At 49.5% G+C, this 21,284-nt stretch overlaps 1 protein-coding gene across 13 annotated transcripts in view; it reads right to left on the reverse strand.

The window, feature by feature from the left end:
- Positions 1–21,284, reverse strand: part of VPS35L (VPS35 endosomal protein sorting factor like) — a 116,849-nt gene that overhangs the window by 14,222 nt on the left and 81,343 nt on the right. For 12 of the 13 annotated variants that reach the window (XR_014840625.1, XR_014840624.1, XR_014840628.1 and 9 more), the window contains 4 exons: positions 20,315–20,392; positions 19,026–19,140; positions 8,315–8,454; positions 703–868 (listed from right to left, as the gene is read on the reverse strand). Coding sequence is in view for 5 of the 13 variants with exons in the window: in XM_021086527.2 (XP_020942186.2) it covers positions 703–868; positions 8,315–8,454; positions 19,026–19,140; positions 20,315–20,392 (499 nt within the window). In the remaining 8 variants the exon portion in view is untranslated. Of the gene's footprint in view, positions 1–702; positions 869–6,126; positions 6,925–7,559; positions 8,455–19,025; positions 19,141–20,314; positions 20,393–21,284 lie in introns of those variants that run through there. The other variant, XR_014840627.1, reaches the window with a different exon arrangement.

The raw sequence follows: 21,284 nt of genomic DNA on the forward strand, positions 1-21,284 counted from the left end.
TTTTTTTTTCTTTTTAAGGCCTCACCCATGGCATATGGAAGTGCCTAAGTTAGGGGTCAAACTGGAGCTGGAGCTGCCAGCCTACACCACAGCCACAGCAACACAGATCCATGCCACATCTGCAACCTACACCGCAGCTCACAGCAATGCCAGATCCCCGACCCACGGAGCAAGGCCAGGGATGAAACCGACATCCTCATGGGCACTAGTCAGATTCGTTTCTGCGGAGCCGCAACAGGAACTCCTTGGATGCTTATTAAAGATAGAAATTCTCAGGCTTCTTCTCAGGGATCCTAATTTAGAAGGGACAGAGGGGGCCCAGGAATCTGTTTTCTTTTTTTCTCTCTTTGCAGCTGCAAAAGGGGGAGGGAGTGGGATGGACTGGAACTCTAGGGTTAGTAGATGCAAACAGACTTTTGCCTTTAGAATGAATAAGCAATGCGATCCTGCTGTACAGCACTGGGAACTGTATCTAGTCACTTATGATGGAGCCTGATAATGTGAGAAAAAGAATGTATATATATGCATGTGACTGGGTCACTTTGCTGTACAGCAGAAAATTGACAGAACACTATAAACTAGCTGGTATGGAAAAAATAAAAATCATTTAAAAATTTTAAAAAAGAGAAAATGAAAACACTGCACTTGACCTCTAGGAAGTTCAAGCTGGGTGTAGGGCGTTGGGGGAGGGGACATGGCTACCTTTGTCTATGTGGTAGAGGTAGGTCTCCTGGCTCATGGCGGACAGCAGGTGCAGGACACAGGTGTAGATGCGGATTTTGTCATCACTGTTGTCCTCCCAGGTGTAGTCCTGGATCACGTTGAGCAGCTCTCGGACAAGAAACAGGACCCCGTGTTCAGGATGATCCTGGTGGAGAACCACAAATGGATAAATAATCCTGGATATGAATCAGGCGGGGGGGGGGGGGGGAGAGACAGAACCCCAGGTCCCTCCCTTTGGCAGCTGTAGGAAAATGAAAGTGCCACCAGCCGCAGTTAGACAATCAGAGGAAAGGGACAAAATGTTGCCCGCCGCACTAATCAACACGCTCTGGTTCGGGGAGACGGGCTTTGAGAGCTCTGGGTCCCAGGAAAGAAAGCAAAGTTACCTGTCAGCTTAATGGCCTGTTTCCAAAATTACAACCTTGCTCTTAGGTGTGTAACAGTCCAAAAAGCCCTGTTCCTCCAACTACCAAAGCTAGATGGCAGGTCGCATAGCAGATGCCACAGCAGAAGCCACCGACCTCGGATAAACCCCCAAATGATCACTGTCACCACCCAGGGCCCTGACTTTGAAAGGAGCCTCCCTCTTCAAGGCGTTCAACAACATCAACAGCTAAATTGAGGCTCCTCTCTTGGGAGAGGAAAAACCCAAGAGACAGTTGCAGAGCTTATAACACTGTTTCTCGAGTGCTCAACCGGATCAGTGCTGGGATGCAGAAAAAGGTCAGCAGCTTCAGCTCAGTTCCAAAGAAAGAACATGCAGTCATGCGGCTCCCGGGCTGAACACCCTCCAAAGACTTCTTCTCCCCCTGAGAATAAACGCCCGGCCCTGGTGCCATCACCTGCCGACCCAGCTGGTGCGCTGTGCCCCTCACTCAGTCCAGCACCAACTTCCCAGCCCCCAGGACCAGCTGGACGGCTCAGGGTCCTGGAAGAACACTGAGGGCACACTCGCCAGGGTTAGACGAGGACGGTTGAATGAAGGGTCATCAGAACGAAGGGAACTAATGAGGACAGATGACACCCAGGGCCTGGCAACTGCGGGAAGCCGTTTACCACCCCTGGGCTGAAAGCGTGAGGCGGGCAGTGGAGTCACCGAGGCTGGGGGAGGCCGCCCGGCAGCAGCTGCAGCCTTGGATGGAAGGTCAAAGCCATTGCCAAACCACAGCTCTGTGAGCGCTGCAGGATAAATACCCGACCTTGCTCTCCTCCTGCCCTCCAATCCAGCACGAGCCCTTCCCGCTGGCTCAACTGGTTGGAAGCTGGAAGGAAGGACGCCCTGGTGATGTGCTCCCCAGAGGCCAGTCTCCCACACAGATCAGACACAAGGGCAGAGGATGCTCCAAGGGGCGGCTCCAATGCCACTGGGGTTCTGTGCCGCCAACTGGAATCTTTATCTGCAAGATGTGGCCACACTGGCTCCTTGACAGGCCTCAGACCTTGTCTTCCATGTTCGCTTCGATACCAGGCCTTCCCTGACCTGAGTCCAGAGGCCCCCTTTCACCCCCCCCACCCCGGTCTCCTCTCTCATCCACCACCATCCCCATCACCCATCTCATTTTTTCAGGGCATCTGAAGTGACCTCATTCATTCCTTCAGTGGACTACCCAACAGTATCTCTTGGTTCATCTGCTTCTCATGCTGGCCTAAAACCTCCAGCTGGACGGGTACTTCATGTGTTGTGCTTGCCAATTAGACACTGCCAGGAAGGCCCAGTGGACACAACACAAATGGTGTCCCATCTCCGTCCCTGCTTCCTGGGATGGTGCTGGGCACACTGCAGGCACTTGGTAGGTAAATAACGCTGAACGGAGAACTTTTTGTTGTTTTTTTAGGGCCACACCCGTGGGATATGGAGGTTCCCAGGCTAGGGGTCCAACTGGAGCTGCACCTTCTGGCCTATGCCACAGCCACAGCGATGCAGGATCCAAGCTGCGTCTGCGACCTACAGCACAGCTCACGGCAACACCAGATCCTTAACCCACTGAGTGAGGCCAGGGATCGAACCTGCATACTCTTGGATACTAGTCAGATTCGTTTCCGCTGAGCCATGATGGGAACTCCTGGATTACATTATTTGAGTACCTTCTATATGCCAGGCACTGAGGTGGCTACGAAAACAAATAATAGGAGTTTCTGCTGTGGCACAGCGTGTTAAAGGATCCGGCACTGCAGCAGCTGTGGTGTAGGTGGAAGCTGTGCCTAAGATTCGATCCCTGGCCCGGGAACTTCCATATGCTGTGAGTGCAGCCATAAAAAAATGATAGTAATAGCTATCTTTTATGGTGCTATCAAGGCTACCACAGCTTTTCTTTTCCAGAAAGACACTTTCAGGACCCCCATCCCCACTCATTTCTCAGAGATGGGGAAGGAACGGCCCCGATGGTACACGGGGGAGCCAGGATTTGAGCCCTGGAAATCTTGCTCCAGAGTGGATATTTAACTACTCTATTTTTAATTTCTTTAAATTAATTAATTTATTTTTTTGCTTCTTATGGCCACACTTGCAGCATATGGAGGTTCCCAGGCTAGGGGTCGAAACAGAGCTGTAGCTGCCCACCTACACCACAGCTACAGCAACGCCAGATCCGAGCCACATCTGCAACCTACACCATAGCTCACAGCAATGCCAGATCCTTAACCCCACCGAGCAAGGCCAGCGATCAAACCCACATCCTCAAGGATGCTAGTTGGGTCCTTAACCTGCTGCGCCACAATGGGAACTCCTTACCTACTCCATTTATATTGACTCTCTACAGATGATTTAGTGGGAATTAGACTGTATGGAGCTGGCTGGTGGGGGGAAGGCATGCACGGAGCTGGCTGTTTGGAACTCGGCATGGAGGAGAAGTGTGATCTTGGAGGTGGCTGGGAGTTAACAGCTACGTGATCCGACGTGTGGATCCGCAGCATGATGCCTGCAAGGGGTAAGAACGAGGGGAGGGGGTGAGATGTCCGTACAGCTGTTACCAAATACAGGAGCTGCTGTTATGGTATCAGCGTGAAAGAAGACACGTGACGTTCCAAAGCCTGAGGAGCCCCAACTCTGCACCGACACTGCCGGGGCCACGTCCGCCTTCCCTTCCCAGAGTCGGCTCAGCCGGCAGCTCACTCCCGTCTTTCTTTGCTAATAGCTGTTTCTAATGTGGTGATTTTGTTCTGCTGGGTGGATATTCACAATCTCCTCTATTTCAGGATCTGCCCTGGAAAGAGACCATCTGAATCTTCCAGTAACTTCATTTCGATGCAAACTAAACCTTCAAAAAGGTGGAAGGGGGGGGTTACAGAGACGGGCAGGTTTGTTGCAAGCCCCTTCCGTAAGCTTGAAACCAAAGAGACAGAGAGATTATTTCCAACCTGCTCCATGAGGAAAAAAAATTTTCCACGATAGCCACGCTTCAGTGGTTGTAACAGTTCCCTCCAAATTATACCAGTGCCACCAACTGAAGCAAGACAAATACAGATTTTAAAAAAAGAAGAAGGAGAAGAAGAAGATCTTGGATCTTACTGGCAATCCGAGCGGGAAAAGGTTTCCCCTGGAAAAGGCTGCTGCCCTGACAGCAAACAAATGCTTATGAAGTGGCTCCCAAGGGGTTCCTGGGAGGGACGCAAACCTCTCTCCAGCTCTCAGAGTGATGGAAGGGGGCCTGGCCTCCACCACTCACAATATCCCTCTGGGTCCTTGGTCTGCGGGAATCCTTCTATTAAATGTCACTCGTTGAGGGAGTTTCTTTTGTGGCTTGGCAGTTAACGAACCCCACTAGGATCCATGAGGATGCAGGTTCGATCCCCGGCCTCACTCAGTGGGTTAAGGATCTGGTGTTGCCGTGAGCTGTGGTGTAGATTGCAGATGTGGCTCAGATCCTACATTGCGTTGCTGTGGATGTGGTGTAGGCCGGCAGCTACAGCTCCGACTGGACCCCTAGCCTAGGAACCTCCATATGCCGCAGGTGTGGCCCTAAAAAGACCAAAAAAAAAAAAAAGAGAGAGAGAGAGAGATTAGGATCCAGACACACCCAGAGGGAAGACCATGTGCAGACACAGGGAGACGGGCATCTCCAAGCCGAGGAGAAAGGGCCTTGGAAGAAACTAATCTTGCCCACATCTTGACCTGAGACTTCTAACTTCTAGAATTGTGAGACAATAAAAGTATGGCTGTTTTAAAAAAAAAAAAACAACTGAAGCTCCCCGAGGGCCCTGTCGTTTTTTATGATGCTTTATACGATTGTAGTTACATTTTTTTTTTCTCTTGAATGTCTGTCTCTTTGAGTGGGAGGACACACTTCCTGTGCTCACTGCTTCATTCCCACAGCAACAGATACCGGCGGGGGAGGCGGGATGAATGGGGATGAATGACGCTTAGCACCTGGATACCACGTTCTGCTGCCGGCTGGACCTTTTCACAAAGATAAGAAGCAGGAATGACACGTCCCTGCTGTGTGCCGGTGATCAGTGCCAGAAAACTGATGGGAAGAACACTTCCAGGGCCCACAAATTTCAACCGCCTCAATATGAGGCCTCTGAACTGGGAACACTGAACTTGTTCAATCAATTCTACTTTTCTGGTCCTACCAGATGTTGGGAAAAGAAATGCATGAGATCAATTACACAGAGAAGACTGTTCTGAGGTCCACCTAGAGGCTCACCGCTCCTAATACCAAAGCAGAATGCTTCCGAAATGCTCCCCGAGCAGCACTGCTTGCTGAGGACAGAGGGCTGTCTTGGGGGAATGCTACTTCTAGTATGAACTTGGGGCATTTCTACGTATGAATACAGTGGGTCAGGGATTTCATTTTGTCTAAAAGGGCTTCAACTGGGGAGTTCCCTGGTGGTCTAGTGGTCTGGATTTGGCACTTCCACTGTAGCAGCCCAGGTTCAATCCCTGGTCTAGGACCTGAAATCCCACATCAAGTGGCCGAATGTCTCCGCAAAAAAAAATAATAATGAAAATAAAAATAAATAAGTAAAAGGGCCTCATTTTTTCCTAAACACATAAAATGAACCCACGCTTTTCAAACTCATTCTTTAAAGGCCTTGGGCACTGTTGGTAAGAATGCAAAATGGTGCAGCCACCATAGAAAACAGTATGGAGAGTCTTCCAACATTTAAAAGGGAACTCCCAGGAGTTCCCACTGTGGCTCAGCGGGTTACAAACCTGAGTAGATCCATAAGGATGACAGTTCAATCCCTGGCCTCACTCAGTAGGTTAAGGATCTGGTGTTGCCGTGAGCTGTGGTGTAGGTCACAGACAGGGCTCGTATCCTATGCTGCTGTGCCTGTGGTTAGGCCGGCAGCTACAGCTCTGATTCAACCCCTGGCCTGGGAACTTCCATAGGCCACACATGCGGCCCTAAAAAGCAAAAATAATAACAAATAATAATAAAACGAAAATGGAACCCCATGTGATCCAGCAATCTCTCCTCTGGGTATTTATCCAAAACAACAGAAATGAGAATCTCAAAGACACATGAGTGCTCTCATGTTCACTGCAGGACAGCACAATGTGGAAACAAGCTACGGGTTCAATGATAGATACATGGATAAAGAAAATGTGGTATACACGTACGATGGAATACTACTCAGCCTTAAAAAAGAAATGCTTTTACATAAGACAACACGGGTGAACCCTGAGGATATTATACCGAGTGAAGTAAGCCAGTCACAGAAAGACAAATACTGTATGAGTCCACTGACTTAAGGCACCTAGAACAGCCATGCTCACAGAATCAGAGTGGAATTCAAGGGCTGGGAGGAGGAGGAAATGGGGAGATGCTAATCAGTGAGCTCACCGTTTCAATTAAGCAAGATGAATGAGCTCTAGCGATCTGCCCTCCGATATGGTGCCTTGAGTCAACAATGCTGTGTCATGCTGTTAAAAATGGACTGAGGGTATGCAGCATGTGAAATGTCCTTAAGACAATAAAATTAAAAAAAAATCAAAGCAGAAAAGCTGTGCCATGAAAGGTAACAAGGTGAACCAGGAAAAGGTGGGATATGGGAGTCCTCTCACGAAGCCTCCTGCAGCTAGCCTGCCTTATGTACGGCTACAAAGGAAATCAATTCTGCTAAAATGGAACTGTCAAAATATTTTTAGGAGTCCCTGTCGTGGCACAGCAGAAACGAATCCGACTAGGAATCATGAGGTTGCGGGTTCAATCCCTGGCCTTGCTCAGTGGGTTAAGGATCTGGCGTTGCCATGAGCTGTGGTATAGGTCGCAGACGTGGCTCAGATCTGGCGTTGCTGCAGCTGTGGTGTAGGCCGGCAGTTGTAGCTCCGATTGTACCCCTGGCCTGGGAACCTCCATATGCTATGGGTGTGGCCATAAGAAGCAAAAAAAAAAAAAAAAAAAAAAAAAAAAAAACCAAAACAAAACCCACTTTTTTTCTATGAATTTGTTATACTGTAATCTATTACTTCTTGGTAAATACGTTTAAATAACAGACCTGGTGACGGGCCTAACAACTACTGCACTTTTTAAGGAAGGACACACGTAAACAGTATTTTGAAATATCTTCCACACTTAAAATGTGATATAAACATGTTGATTATTTTGGTGACAAAGTCCCAGCTACTGCAAGTGTTGCTGTGACTCACTGACTGTAATTCATAATGGAGCACTGAGGTTTATCAAAAGTTGCTTTTTTTTTTTTTTTTTTTTTGCTTTTTAGGGCCACACCTGCAGCATCGGTTAGTTCCCAGGCTAGGGGTCTAATTGGAGCTACAGCTGCCAGCCACAGCCACGCCAGATCTAAGCTGCATCTGTGACCTACACCACAGCTCACAGCAACGCCGGCTCCTTAACCCACTGAGCGAGGCCAGGGATCAAACCCACAACCTTGTGGATCCTAGTCGAGTTCATTAAGCACTGAGTCATAAAGGGAACTCCCAAAAGATATCTTTTTCTCCTCACCTAAATTCCCATTTGTCTGGCCAGAGCCCTATGGGGTAGGTGGACCTGGGGTTAAGAACCCCAATGAGGGTGAAGGTCCTGAGACTGGATGCTGGCCGTTGCCTTGAATCCTTCGAGCCCCAGCCCGACTGCTCGTCTCTTCTATTCCACAAGAAAGCCCAGCATCTTCCAGCAATATCTCCTTTGACTTTCACTATCTTATTGTGGTTCCTGCCACTTGTCATCAAAATAACATCGCCGTCACCTTTTCCAGTGTTTACCGTGTGCTGAGGCCTATTCTCGTTCACTCAGTCCTCAGGGCATCCCAGAGATGCAGATACTATTATAATTCCCACTCTGTAGATGAGGAAACTGCAGCCCGGAAATGTTACATAACTGCCCAAGACCAGAGAGCTGGAGGGCGCAGGGCCCTGGGATCCCACGCTCAGCATCTTGGTCGCTCAGCATCTTGGTCTGGCGGCCTGAGCCCCAACCACTGAGTGACAGCCCTTGGCCACACAGAGCCTTGACCAACAGGCCCTGGACGCAGAAGAAACAGAAAAACACATTGAGACATTCCAACCCCAGACTGGAAAACCAACACAGAGAAAGACAGAACGTCCCTCCATTTTCAGGGCTAAGCATACTCATGAAGCAGGTCACAGAAAGACACCACCTCTAGGTCTTCTGGGGAGACGTACCGGAACTATTAATAACGTAGAAAAGAAGTTGCAGAGGAATTCCAGAAGGAATGACTCCGAGGGCCGCATCTTCCCGTCGATGTTAATCGTCTTTGGAACTTCTGGAATGAGGCTTATTGCGGCTTTGAAAAAGGCATCAGCTGCAAGACAGAGGACACGTCTGTGTACGAGAAGGCATGCGGGGTCTGCTGCTTCTCCACACCGTCCCGAGACCAGGCCTGAAGAGGCACGTGGAGGTCAGGACACACCGAGGGCCCGAGACGGCGGCAGGGCCCAGGAGCGGGTTTTCTGCTCCGTGGTTGTTGACATGATGGGACATTCGGTTGAGAGGGCACCGCTGCCAGCTCCCCGCTCTTCTCCTCCTTTGAGCATTTCGGTTCAAAGAACCTCAGTCAAATTGGCTTTAGAGAACAAGTGAACAAAGCATGTGGCAAATTTTTACAGAGCGCACAGAAGTCACAGTTGCCTGGACAGGAGGCTTAACTGGAGCTGGTTCGGTGAATCCTTCTATTCACCACCTGTGGGAAGTGCTGTCAGGGGGCCCATTTCACAGATAGGAAGGGAGGCGTAGTAAGAGAAGTGACCGGTCCTGTGACACAGTCTTGGATGCAGAAGGGTCCAGTGATGGTGGTGGAACCCAGGCGCTCACACGTGCACGCACACGCACTCACGCACACACACACACGCACACACGCACACACAGCGCTTTAAAGACTTCTGTCTACGAGTTCCCGTCGTGGTGTATCGGAAACGAACCCGACTAGTGACCATGAGGATACATGTTCGATCTCTGGCCTTGCTCAGTGGGTTAAGGATCCGGCGCTGCTGTGAGCTGTGGTGTAGGTTGCAGACACCGCTCAGAGCCTGCGTTGCTGTGCCTGTGGTGTAGGCCGGTGGCTACAGCTCCAATTCAACCCCTAGCCTGGGAACTTCCGTAGGCTCCAGGTGCGGCCCTGAAAAAAAGCCAAAAAAAAAAAAAAAAGAAGATAGTCTGTAAAACAAACAGACCTCCAAGGGTGAGAGAAAGGAAGGAAGGGGAGGGGGAGGGAGAGAGAGGAGGCGGGATGAAGGGGAAATGGGGCTGAGCCAGAGGGAGCCAGCAGAGGACAGGGACAGGGCGGGGGCGGGAGGCAGAGAAGCCCTGGATGTGGGGGGAGACAGAGCAGGAGAGAGAGTTCTTTCTGCAACTGCCAAAGTCCGAACCATGAGAAAGAGCTTCAGGTCAAAACAGACACAACACTGACCTGACAAATGAAATTTTAAACTACCCGACAAGATCAAACGTTTGCATGGTCCAAATACGCTTCCACCCCGAAACGGCTTGCAGTGATGCAAAGAGAACGCTGCCCTGGTCTACCTCGCCGCCGTGGGGTACACCCGAACCACATCTAGCACACCAGGGGGCCAAATGTGACAACTGCCGCCCCCGGCCCGGGCCAGAGGCCGGCCCTTAATGAGAAGAGTGTGTCTGAAGCTGGCCAGGGGGGTTTTGCCTTCTCTTCCTTCTTCAAAAGCAAAAACCACAGTACTGCACGTCCTCCTCTTAGGGCTTTTAGCATAAACTTACCTCTGCTTGGGGGGCCCCCTTCCCGGGCTGCTCCTGCCCTTCCCGCACTCACCTGAGCAAATTTATTCAGGGCCAACTGTGACAGGGCGCCCTCCTGGGCACTGTGGGAACACAGGGGACAGCAGCGGGCAAGAGCTGACAACGTAGGTGTGCTGATGAACACCTACCGACCTACGGGAGCCTGTCGTGTGCTTTGCTCTGAGGACAGGAAGCAGCTGATTTCGCCTCTCTGGGCAGGAAGAGGTTAGACACAGGGGCTCTGGGAGAGAAACCGCTCAGGAAGACAGAAGTGCAGGGTCTCTTCTCTGGCCCACACGCAGCAGTAACTGGCACTGTCATGGAAACCAGAGGAACGCCTAGGCCCTGTCCCAAGGTACTTTATATATATATGTATGTAGTCTTTTTAGGGCCCCACCGGCAGCATATGGAGGTTCCCAGGCTAGGGGTTGAATCAGAGCTGTAGCCGATGGCCTACACCACAGCAACAGCAACTCAGGATCTGAGCTGCGTCTGTCACCTACACCACAGCTCGGGCAACACCGGATACTTAACCCACCGAGTGAGGCCAGGGATCGAATCTGTGTCCTCATGGATGCTAATCAGATTTGTTTCCTCTGAGCCACAACAGGAACTCCCTCTTTGTTCTGTTTTGGTTTTTTTTGGCCACACCTGTGGCATATGGATGTTCCCAGGCCAGGGATCGAAGGCAAGCCACAACCTAAACTGCAGCTGCAGCAATGCCGGATCCTTAACCACTGCACTGGGCCGGGATCAAACCTGTGCCGTCACAGAGACAATGCCAGGTTCTTAACCCTCTGCACCACAGTGAAAACTCCTGATCCATTTTTTTCAAACAAGCTTCTATAATTCAACAGGTTTGAAAAAAAATTGTTCCAAATCCTTTAGCTAAGAGGCAGTATATGACTTTCCAATAGCAAATGGTGCATATTCTGAAAGGTTTAATTTGGAGACATTCAGCCAGAAGCAAACAGCAGTAGTTACAACAACAGTGACATTCAGCCGGGCAGTCTACCTTTCATTTCACATACCCAGTAAGGACCACGGAGGCTTGTTAGAAAATTATCATAGAACTTTTGATAATTTTCGTTCTGAAATTTCAGCCTCTCCTGTTTCCAGTTTCCAAAGGTCTGCAGAACACCAAAGGAGCGTGACAGTCCAGAAGGCTCCATGAAAACATGGAGAAATCAAAACACATCCAAACACAAAGCCACTAAAACGACACAATGGTCACCAAAAGACAGGTCGCTAGCAAATCCTGGAAGAAAGTAAAAATAAGGGCTCAGCTGAAGGCAGTAAGTAAACTTTGGAGTTCCCATCGTGGCTTAGCGGTAACAAACCCGACTAGTATCCATGAGGACATGAGTTCCATCTTTGGCCTCACTCAGTGGGTTAAGGATCCTACGTTACTGTGGCTGTGGTGCAGGCCAGCAGCTGCAGCTCCCATTCGACCCCTAGACTCAGAACTTCCATAGAGCACAAGTGTGGCCCTAAAAAGGCAAAAAAAAAGATACTAAGTAAACTAGCTATCTATGTTTGGATTACCTATGCAATCTAACTACTGTAAACAACTGGGTTCTCCTGGTTTTTTTTTTGTTTTGTTTTTTTTTTTTGTTTTTTTTTTTTTTTTTTTTTTTGCTTTTTGGGGCGAACCCTGCAGCATACGGAGGTTTTCCAGGCTAAAGGTCTAATCGGAGCTACAGCTGCTGGCCTACACCACAGCCACAGCAACGCAGGATCCGAGCCAAGTCTGTGACCTACACCACAACTCATTGGCAACGCCAGATCCTTACTTAACCCACTGAGAGAGGCCAGGGGTCAAACCCGAGTCCTTATGGACCCTAGTCGGAGGATGCTGAGAACTCCCCTCTGAGGCCTCTTCTAGCTCCTGTAGAAAACTGAGGGGCCGGCGGCCTCCCACGAGCACACCCACCTATAGATCCTCACTGTGTCTGTTCCATGCACCGAGGCTCTGCATCCAAGTCTGTCTGAACAACAGGGTTCCATGTTCCAAGAGACTAAAATATCAATCAGACAACTGTCTGAAAGTCTCAAAATGCTTGGAATTAAGGTGCAGGTTGCTCGCTGTTAGTAGAGCCAAAAAAAAAACTGGAAAGAGTCCAAATATTTTTCAGGAGGAGTTTGGGAAAAAAGAATGAAGGAGAGGGGTAGGGAAATAATTTCTAGTTCATCCCTGACAGCCAAAAAAAAAAAAGGAAGAGAAGCAAAGCACACTACTAAAGAGTCATCAACATGGTGGGTAGGAAGAAAGGCCAAGATTTACTACTAAGTGAAAAAAAAAAGGCAAATAAAAGCAAATTGAAAAATACACGGGAAGATGAGTGCTCACTTCTCAGGTGGCGGGGGGACTGTGTGTATACGTAATAGTAGAAAGATAGATGGGGGAGAGGGCAGAGAGCACATGAGAATGAATATTTTTAAATGGCTACATAGAAGAAAAAGAAATCAAGAGAAACATACAAACTGTGAACAGTGGATTTTTTTTTTTTTCCCCATTTTTGGCCAGCCCACAGCCTATGGAGTCCCAGGGCCAGAGATCAGATCCCAGCCATAGTCCAGACCCAAGCCGAGGCTGCAGCAATGCCGGATCTTTAACCCACTGCGCTGGGCCAGGGATCAAACCTGCGTCCCAGCGCTCCCAAGATGCTGCCAATCCCATCCTGAACAGTGGATGGTTCCTGAACAGTGGATATTCTTCAGAGGAGAGGAGACAGAGCCAGTTACTGGTGACTTTCCTTTGGGGGCTGTTTACTTTTTTTAAGATCTACATTTCCATACTGTTAAGAGTTTTTTCAAATGAGCATGAAAAATGAAAATAAAAATCACTCAGATTTAAAATAAAGTATAAGCTGCCTGTTTTTCCATAGGAAACAGGACAGTCTCCTCAAACGTACTCTATATGAGATAAAATAAACTCAGATTTAACTGTGACCTCTGGGAAGGAGTGCATCCTTCAGTGGCCTTGACATGGTTGCTATGGACCATGATCCCCTATATGAATCATAAGAGACGTTCAAGAAGTGATAACTCAGGGAGTTCCCACCATGGCACCAGGGAAATGAATCCGACTAGGAACCATGAGGTTGCGAGTTCCATTCCTGGCCTTGCTCAGTGCATTAAGGATCTGGCATTGCCATAAGCTGTGGTGTAGATCACAGATGTGGCTTGGATCCTGCATTGCTGTGGCTGTGGTGTAGGCCAGCAGCTGTAGCTCCGATTCCACCCCTAGTCTGGGAACATCCATATACTGCAGGTGCAGACCTAAAAATAAATAAATAAATAAATAAAATTTAAAAGTCCCTACAAATTTTTTTTTAAATAAAGAAATAATTTCGCTCTGAATGTCCACACAATGTAAAAAGTCCACTCAGACACAGAAATGACGAGGCCGTGTCAGCGGCACCAGGGAAGGTGCCGGAATGGTCTCCCTCTTTTACCTCTGAATTGGCAAGGTTTCCAAGCACACTCAGCCCACGAGGTACCTGACTCACACCTCTGGGACACTGGGGATGATGCACCTTTCTGCTGACCCCACAGCAGCTCACAGGAAGTCGTGAAGGTCTTTCTGTAGATATTAAGCTTGGATTTCCCTATGCAGAAAGGATTAGGCATTCCTTCTCTTCATTTTGACTGTCTCCTAAATGAGGTTATCTAATGTTCAGTCTATAATAGCGGCTCTCTAGCCACCGCATGTGCTTGGGGTTAGAAATAAAACACTGGCTCGTGGACAGGAGGACTAACCTACGGAGCAGCACAGTGGTGGAGAGCCCACTTGAAGTCACTCAGGAGCCAGAGGCTCCCGGGCAAGTCACGTCACACCTCGGATGTCAGTTGCCTTCTCTGAAGATCCATCACTCAGCAAACAATATGTACTAAATAAAACTAAACTGCTTTGCCAGGAATTCAGTTCTCTCCGCAATCGGTCCCCAAATTACTTTCCTAACCTGATCTCCCACTCATTCCTTCCAAATGCACTGTTTTTCCAGCCTCTAGGCCTTTGCTCTCACTGTGCCTTAGGCTAGAATGCCCCCTGCCTCACTTCAGCAAAGGTCAGATTCCCCCTGACCTTCCAGACTTTTCTATGCCACCTCTTTAAGAAGCTTCTAACATTGTTTTCTCATTCAAGCCAAGGGTCATTGCTCTCTTCTCTAAAATTCCCTGGCCCATTTTACGAATATCTTGCATGGCATGTATCATGGGCGGCTTTGTATAACTGTAAACAGATTCGCTCTCCCCTGCTAGCAATGGAGTCTCTTTAAGTGCATTCCTGTTTCAGCACAATGCTTGGCACAGGGGCTTGCACGGAAAAAACAGCCCAGAACTGCTGGCAGGAGAAACACACCGTAAGTGTTTATAATTCGAAGAGGTTGAGTGGACTCTATGGGCAGGCTCACCCCTGCTCCTCTTCCGTGGGCTCCATCAGGAGGGGCCATCCACCCCAGCCCTCACCCCCCTAAGGAGGATGGATCGTGCGTGTTCAGACACCAAGGCCCATAACAAGCTTCAGGCCATCTGTCCACCTGGGAACCATTATAGCAAAAATGACCTCCTTGGTCCAAAGCCATCAGAGAGGCCTCCAGGCTTGAGAGAACAGCCACATCAAACCTGTTCTTCAGAAGATGCTCTGTCAGTAGGACTAGTCACATGACCATAAACACATAAATCCCAAAGACCTGGGGAGTGGAGATGGACCACTGCTCTCCATCACAAGTCGTGCCTTACTCTCTAAGGCAGGAAAGATGGAATCCTTTTTCTCCTCCCCTCCACTGCCCTGGCTACCTCTATCAGCAGCTAGAGTTCACGGTGGCCAGTGGGCTTCAAGACAGCAGGCTGTAGGCTTCCCTCGCCGCACTCCTGTGTGCCTCACAATCAAACCAGCACAACAGCACCACGCAACGTGTCTACAAGACTCAGTGTATGTTTAAATCTATCTTCTTTTCTTGGTCCTATAATTAGGAAAACGAATTATTTAAAACCTACCAAGAGGGCTTTTTTTTTGGCCACTCCCACAACATGTGGAAGTTTCCAGGCCAGGGATCAAACCTGCACCACAGCAGCGATCCAAGCCGCTGTAGGGACAATGCTGGATCCTTAACCTGCTGTGCCACAATGGTACTCCAAAAACCCACCAAGAGGCTTTGATGAGCCTCTTCTCAACAGCAGGGTTGCTCAGGAGTTAGGTTCATACCAGGAGAGGTTTGGTCTCATTTCACATTTATCAATCTCACTAAGAATGCTCAAAAAGAAAAAACGTTCTCTTAGGGCTCAGTGGGTTAAGGATCCAGCGTTGTCACTGCAACGGCTTGACTTGCTACTGTGGCACAGGTTCAATCCCTGGCCCAGGAACTTTTCCCTGCTATGGGTGCAGCCAAAAAAGAAACAAAGAAAAGAATTATCAGCCGTTATTATCACGCAGGACCATTCATTCCTTCAACATTTACTGAGCAGCCATGATCACCTTCTGGCAGATTTCTCAAGATTCTGCACATGAGAAGCTGGCTCTCAGGACTCTAGGCCTGCATGGAGTCTACAGCTCCTAGGCACCATGGCATACTTTTGTCTTTTATTTTTTGTGTGTATCTTTATAGGGCCACACCTGCGGCATATGGAGGTTCCCAGGCTAGGGGTAGAATCAGAGCTGCAGCTGCCGGCCTACACCACACCCACAGCAACGCAGCAGGGTCCAGCCTCATCAGCGACCTACACCACAGCTCACGGCAACGCTGGATTCTTGATACACTGAGGGAGGCCAGGGATCGAACCCGCAACCTCATGGTTTCTAGTTGGATTCGTTTCCGTGGCGCCATGATGGGAACTCCATTACTTCCATTGTAAAACACCTTTCTTTCTGAAGTTAGATGCTGTAAAGTTGAAAGAACCAAGATAAAAATAGAGGGAAGAGAGTCTGCTCTTGCTGTGGTATGGTGGTAACTTCCAGAGAGAACCACTGACAAACGAGGGCAAGGAGCTACTTAGTGATGGTGAAAGGCTGAAGGGGCATCTCTGCGTCACATCGAACTGACAAGTACTTGAGCAAACAACTGATGCACAAATCCTTCTTTCTGCTAAATCCCTGGGGGCCCTGGGTGACCTTCGACCGAATCCCCACAGGACCCAGTCTACACGCTGAACCGACATGTCCAAGGACCAGAACTGGCCTCCTTCTGATAAGCCTTCGTCAGCATCCCACCACCCGCCTGGCCAAGGGTTCAGTGGGAGTTCACGTGCGGGGCTGACCCAGCCCTTGGCACAGCCACAGCCTGATAAAGAAGATACAGCTGAGGGGAATCAAGGGAGGCCAGAAAATGAACAGAGGCAAGGGGATGTCTTACAAGCAGCCGAGCAGGAGGAGGTTTCAGGGAGGCGAACCAAAGCAGCCCATGGCCACGAGCTCCATTTAATTTATATTTAGCCTTCCCATTCTCCGTAACTGAATGTATTATTTATCTTGGCCAGCAACTGCTGCCTGTGGCTTTCGGAACAACAACAACAGGCTTTTAAGGCTTAGCGCCCCACAGCATTTAGAGACTGGAGCAACACCATCAGATAAATTATTCAGCATGAAGTGGACGCCACGTTCCTGCCCCCTGCAGCTGCTTAAAAGGCGGGTGAGGCAGGTGAGGTGTCCAGGGCTCCCCCACTGGGGGCACTAAGGACCCACACCCAGGTCGGGGCATTCTGATGCTGCTTCTCTCTGGGTGTGGACCAAGGGCCTTGCAGCCAGGAAACGGCCCTTTGCCGCTCTCCTCCAACAATTCTTGAGAGCAGCAGATCTTTGGTGGGGGGCGGGGGGGGGGAACCTTTATTTAGCTTGAGAATTTGTTTTGCCTTATTTTTTTTGGTCTTTTCTAGGGCCGCACCCACGGCATATGGAGGTTCCCAGGCTAGGGGTCGAATCAGAGCTGTAGCTGCCAGCCTACGCCAGAGCCACAGCAACGCAGGATCCGAGCCAAGTCTGACCTACCCCACAGTTCATGGCTACACTGGATCCTTAACCCACTGAGTGAGGCCAGGGATCGAACCCGCAACCTCATGGTTCTTAGTTGGATTCATTAACCACTGCACCACGACGGGAACTCCTGTCTTTAAAAAAAAAAAAAAAAAAAAAAAAAAATAGTATGAAGCCCTCTAGGGGATCGGGTCAAAATAGGTACAACGTCGTGTGAAATGAGGACAAAAGGCCAGCGGGCACCAGACTCCAGGGAATTTACTCAGGAGGTGCTCAGGAGTTGGGAGTGCAGCCAAGCAGTGTGAAAAGGTTCTGGGTTGGCAATCAGGTTTGAAGACTTCAGTGCCCAGGGCAGCCCCATGTGAACAGAGATCCAGATCAAGATACCAGAACTGCCCTGTCCAGCGCTAAAAGGACAGGGAAAGGACCCCCCTTCCACCCATCCAGAGTGTCCATCCAAACCGACTGGAGCAGGTGGTGAGCCCCTGACTCAGGCCCGACGGTGATGCCATGTGGGAGATGAGGTGGAAGCGAGGGGAGGCAGTCACGGAGGACACCAGGCCAGCAAGCATGGGGCTGCAGAAGCCACCCTGCAGTCACTGACGCCGCCTGTGTGCACTGCACGTGCTGTCCGGCAGAGCTGTGAAAGGGCATGACCTTGAGTCACCCAGCTCAAGGGCAGAGCTGCCTCCATGACCCTAGACAAGCTACTTCGCCACCTTCTGCCTCAGTTTCCTCACCTGGGAACCAAGGCACCAACCACAGAACTGGCCTCCCGGGGCCGCTGCCAGGGTGGGGTGTGGGCACAGGGCTAGCCGCGCACCGAACGCTCCATAAACGCACCAGGATTCTTTGACTTTTTGAGTCAGAGCCGCTGGGGAGATCCTCGCAGCCGGGACTCTGCCTACACGACTTTGGTACAGGCCGACCCAGGAGGTGACAAGGGCAGCAGGCAGCAAACACCTGGGACCCAAACACTCTGTCTGAGGGCTTTCCCCCCCTCCCCCGCCCCGGCTCGAGGACCAGGATGCTGATGCCCCAGAAGTAGCCCTCGGTCAATGACAGACAGAGCAAAGGGTAAATTAATAACCTGTCTTCCCTGCCGCTCAGGTGGGTGTGACATCGAGGCCCCAGTGGGAAGGACCCCACTCGCACAATCCTGGCTCTGGGATGTCTCTGTACCATGTACAGAAGTGGGTCTTGGCCATGATGGAGAATAATATAAAAAAGAATGTGTATATATATATACACGTATGACTGGGTCACTTCCCTATACAGCAGAAATTGGCACAGCATTATTAATTACCTCTAATAAAAAAAAAAAAGAAAAGAAAAAAACAGGGAGTTCCCGCCGTGGCTCAGTGGAAACGAACCTGACTGGTACCCATGAGGACTCGGGTTCGATCCCTGGCCTTGCTCAGTGGGTTAAGGATCCAGTGTTGCCGTGAGCTGTAGGGTAGGTCGCAGATGCAGCCTGGATCCTGCATTGCTGTGACTGTGGTGTAGGATGATAGCTGCAGCTCCGATTCAACCCCTAGCCTGGGAACTTCCATATGCCACAAATATAGCTGTAACAAGCAAAAAAAGAAAAAGAAAAAAAGAAATGAAAGAGAAAGAAAGGAAAAAAACGAAAGCAAAAAACCAAAAAGAAATGGGTCTTGGGCAGAATTCTGATCTCTAACAGAAGCCGAAGAGAGTATTCGCTCTCCACCGATCAGATTCTACTCCTGCATGGCTGGGCTTCCAAACCAGCATCGACAACAAGCGAACGCGACGGGGTAGGAACCAGCAGGCCGGACTTGTGAAGCCTCTAGACACACTCAGCCCGGGGTGTCTGAGCTGCCTGACCTGGCCTGTCTCCAACAGGTTTAGCAAGGTCCTAACGGGAACGTCCCCACGCTCTGTCATCTGTCGGACTCGATAAATGTGTGCGTGTCCGAGGTCCCGCTTCCTCAAGAAACAGATGTAAAAGTCATCACTTATGGGTCACTTCTGTTTTCCTTCCCTCCCCCTTAAAGTCATTTCTCTCTCTCTCTCCACACACACACACACACACACACACACACACACACACACACACACACACACACAGAGCTGAGGAGGCGTCTGTAAGGAACCGGGGAGGGCTGGAGAGGAGAGGTGAGGGATGGGCTTACCTTGGGAGAGGCACTGGTTGGCCAAGGCCACCTGACCCGAGTGCAGGTAGAGATTGAGGCGGGTGAAGATCCCCCCCAGGGAGGGAATGGTAATGAAGCAGTAGGCGACACAGGCCTAGAGGGGGACAAACAGCAGGTTATGTGGCAATGCCTGCACGGCAAATTTCTTTGCTTTGTTCTTAACCTCCCCGTCATGAACCCTCATTCCCCCCCTTGCCTCTGCGGTTTCTGCCCCTTTGGGAGGAGGGTGATGGGCAGCTAAGGTGAGTCGTGGTGTGTGAAAAATAAATCCTCATCCACCGCCTAACAGATAACACTTAATACTGATAAGTTAAAGCAGCAGCTGTTTAAACCCAGGAATTAAAAATATACAGGGGGGATTCCCCTAGTGGCACAGCAGTAACAAACCCAACTAGTATCCTTGAGAACACAGGTTTGATCCCCAGCTCCGCTTAGTGGGTTAAGGATCTGGCGTTGCCGTGAGCTGTGGTGTAGGTTGCAGATGCAGCTTGGATCTGGCGTGGCTGTGGTTGTGGTGTAGGCCGGCAGCTACAGCTCCGATTAGACCCCTGGCCTGGGAACGTCCATATGTCACACCTACAGCCCTAAAAAGACAACAAACAAATAAACAAACAAAACCCCCCAAAACATAGGTAATGTGAAGAAGAAACTGCTCAAGAGTTTCAGGTGGTTGACTGTCAGGAGAGAGGTATAAGGTGAGAGAGGGCAGGGCTGGGATGCTTATTTTTCATTGGAATCTTTTTATTATTCACTTTTTTTTTCTTCTTCTTCTTAAGGCTGTACCCTAAGCACATGGACGTTCCCAGGCCAGGGGTCAAATCCCAGCTGTTGCAGATACAGCTCAGATCTGGTGTTGCTGGGGCTGTGGCACAGGCCTATAGCTGCAGCTCTGATTCGACCCCTGGCCCAGGAACTTCCAAAACCCACACCTATGGCCACAAAAAGGAAAAAAAAAAAAAAAAGATGGGAACTTATCAAGAGGGAAACTAGGCTTTCCAGTTACAGGCACAAGCCAGAGATAATTCAGCAAAACTGCAAATCCATCTCTCAACCACCTTCCCATAGCATGTATTAAAGTTCAGACTCCTTTGATCATTTCTTTTGAAAACATTAAAAAAAATTGGACCGTTCACAGATACACAAGGAAAAATCTGGAAAATCAATACTAACCCACCCTTAATCTTTTTCTGGGAATAGCAATTCAGAAATTTGCAAAAGAAACAGCCCACTGGAGTTCAAAGTCTGTGAGTCTTATCTTAAGAACATACCCGGACAAATGCGGCTGTCTTTCTGGAATGATTTCCTTTCATGACTTTTCTTGTTTCCATGGCCAACCGGTTCACACTCTAGATTTGTTAATCAGTAAAAAAGAAATAGGAATGAAATGCTGGCTGATTCAGAGTAAACATCTTCCACAGCGACTTGGACATTAACTGCCTACGCATCAGTAAGAACAATCTAGCCGGAACCACAAGTGGTTAGCGCCAGACCCTGACACGGCCGAGGGGTCATCACCCAGATTCAGTCTCGGCTTGAGCAAACATCTGCAAGGAGCACTCACCGAGTTAAGTCATGTCTATCCACTGGCTTGATAAATGACCGCTTTCTGGTTTAATGAATAGCTAGCGTTCACTGACTCCATTCCCAGAAATCCCACATGCTATGTAAGCTCAAGATCTTAGAGATCTTATGAGAAACCTCCAACTCTGACCCTACAATGAAGGCTGGAACACTGACAGCCATAAGAACGGTCATAACAGCAGCCACATCATCACTTGGAGCACCAGGGGCATGCTAGGAGCTCGACATTCTTAGCTCAATCCTCACGACCCTACAGGGCAAGTACTATTACTTCCCCTGCCTTGTAGGTCTCAGCATTTAGGTCTTAAGTTCAGCAATGCCACAAAGCCTGAAAACCAGAAAACAAATACATGCAAAGGTTGTTCTCCTAGAATTTACATGAAGCAGTTCAAGAGCCTTAGGGAACCTCTACGCAGCAAAAGTTTGAGAGTTCCGCTCCATCTCTGCAGTGCCCGGCGGAGTGGGTGAAGGATCCAGCATTGCTTGCTGCATGTGCAGCGCAGGTTGCAACTGTAGTTCGGATCTGATCCCTGGCCCAGTGACTCCATATGCCGTGGGGCAGCCAAATAAGAAAAAAAAAAATTTGGATCTTTGGTTCCCAAGCTGCCATGACACCCCAGGGTGTCACAGCAAAATCAAAATCACAGGGGCATTTTG

Source organism: Sus scrofa, chromosome 3, assembly GCF_054392235.1.
Source record: "Sus scrofa isolate SSC_HxYL_T2T_F1_AM1 chromosome 3, Sscrofa_HxYL_maternal_Yorkshire_Landrace_v2.0, whole genome shotgun sequence".
Lineage (NCBI taxonomy): Eukaryota > Metazoa > Chordata > Mammalia > Artiodactyla > Suidae > Sus > Sus scrofa.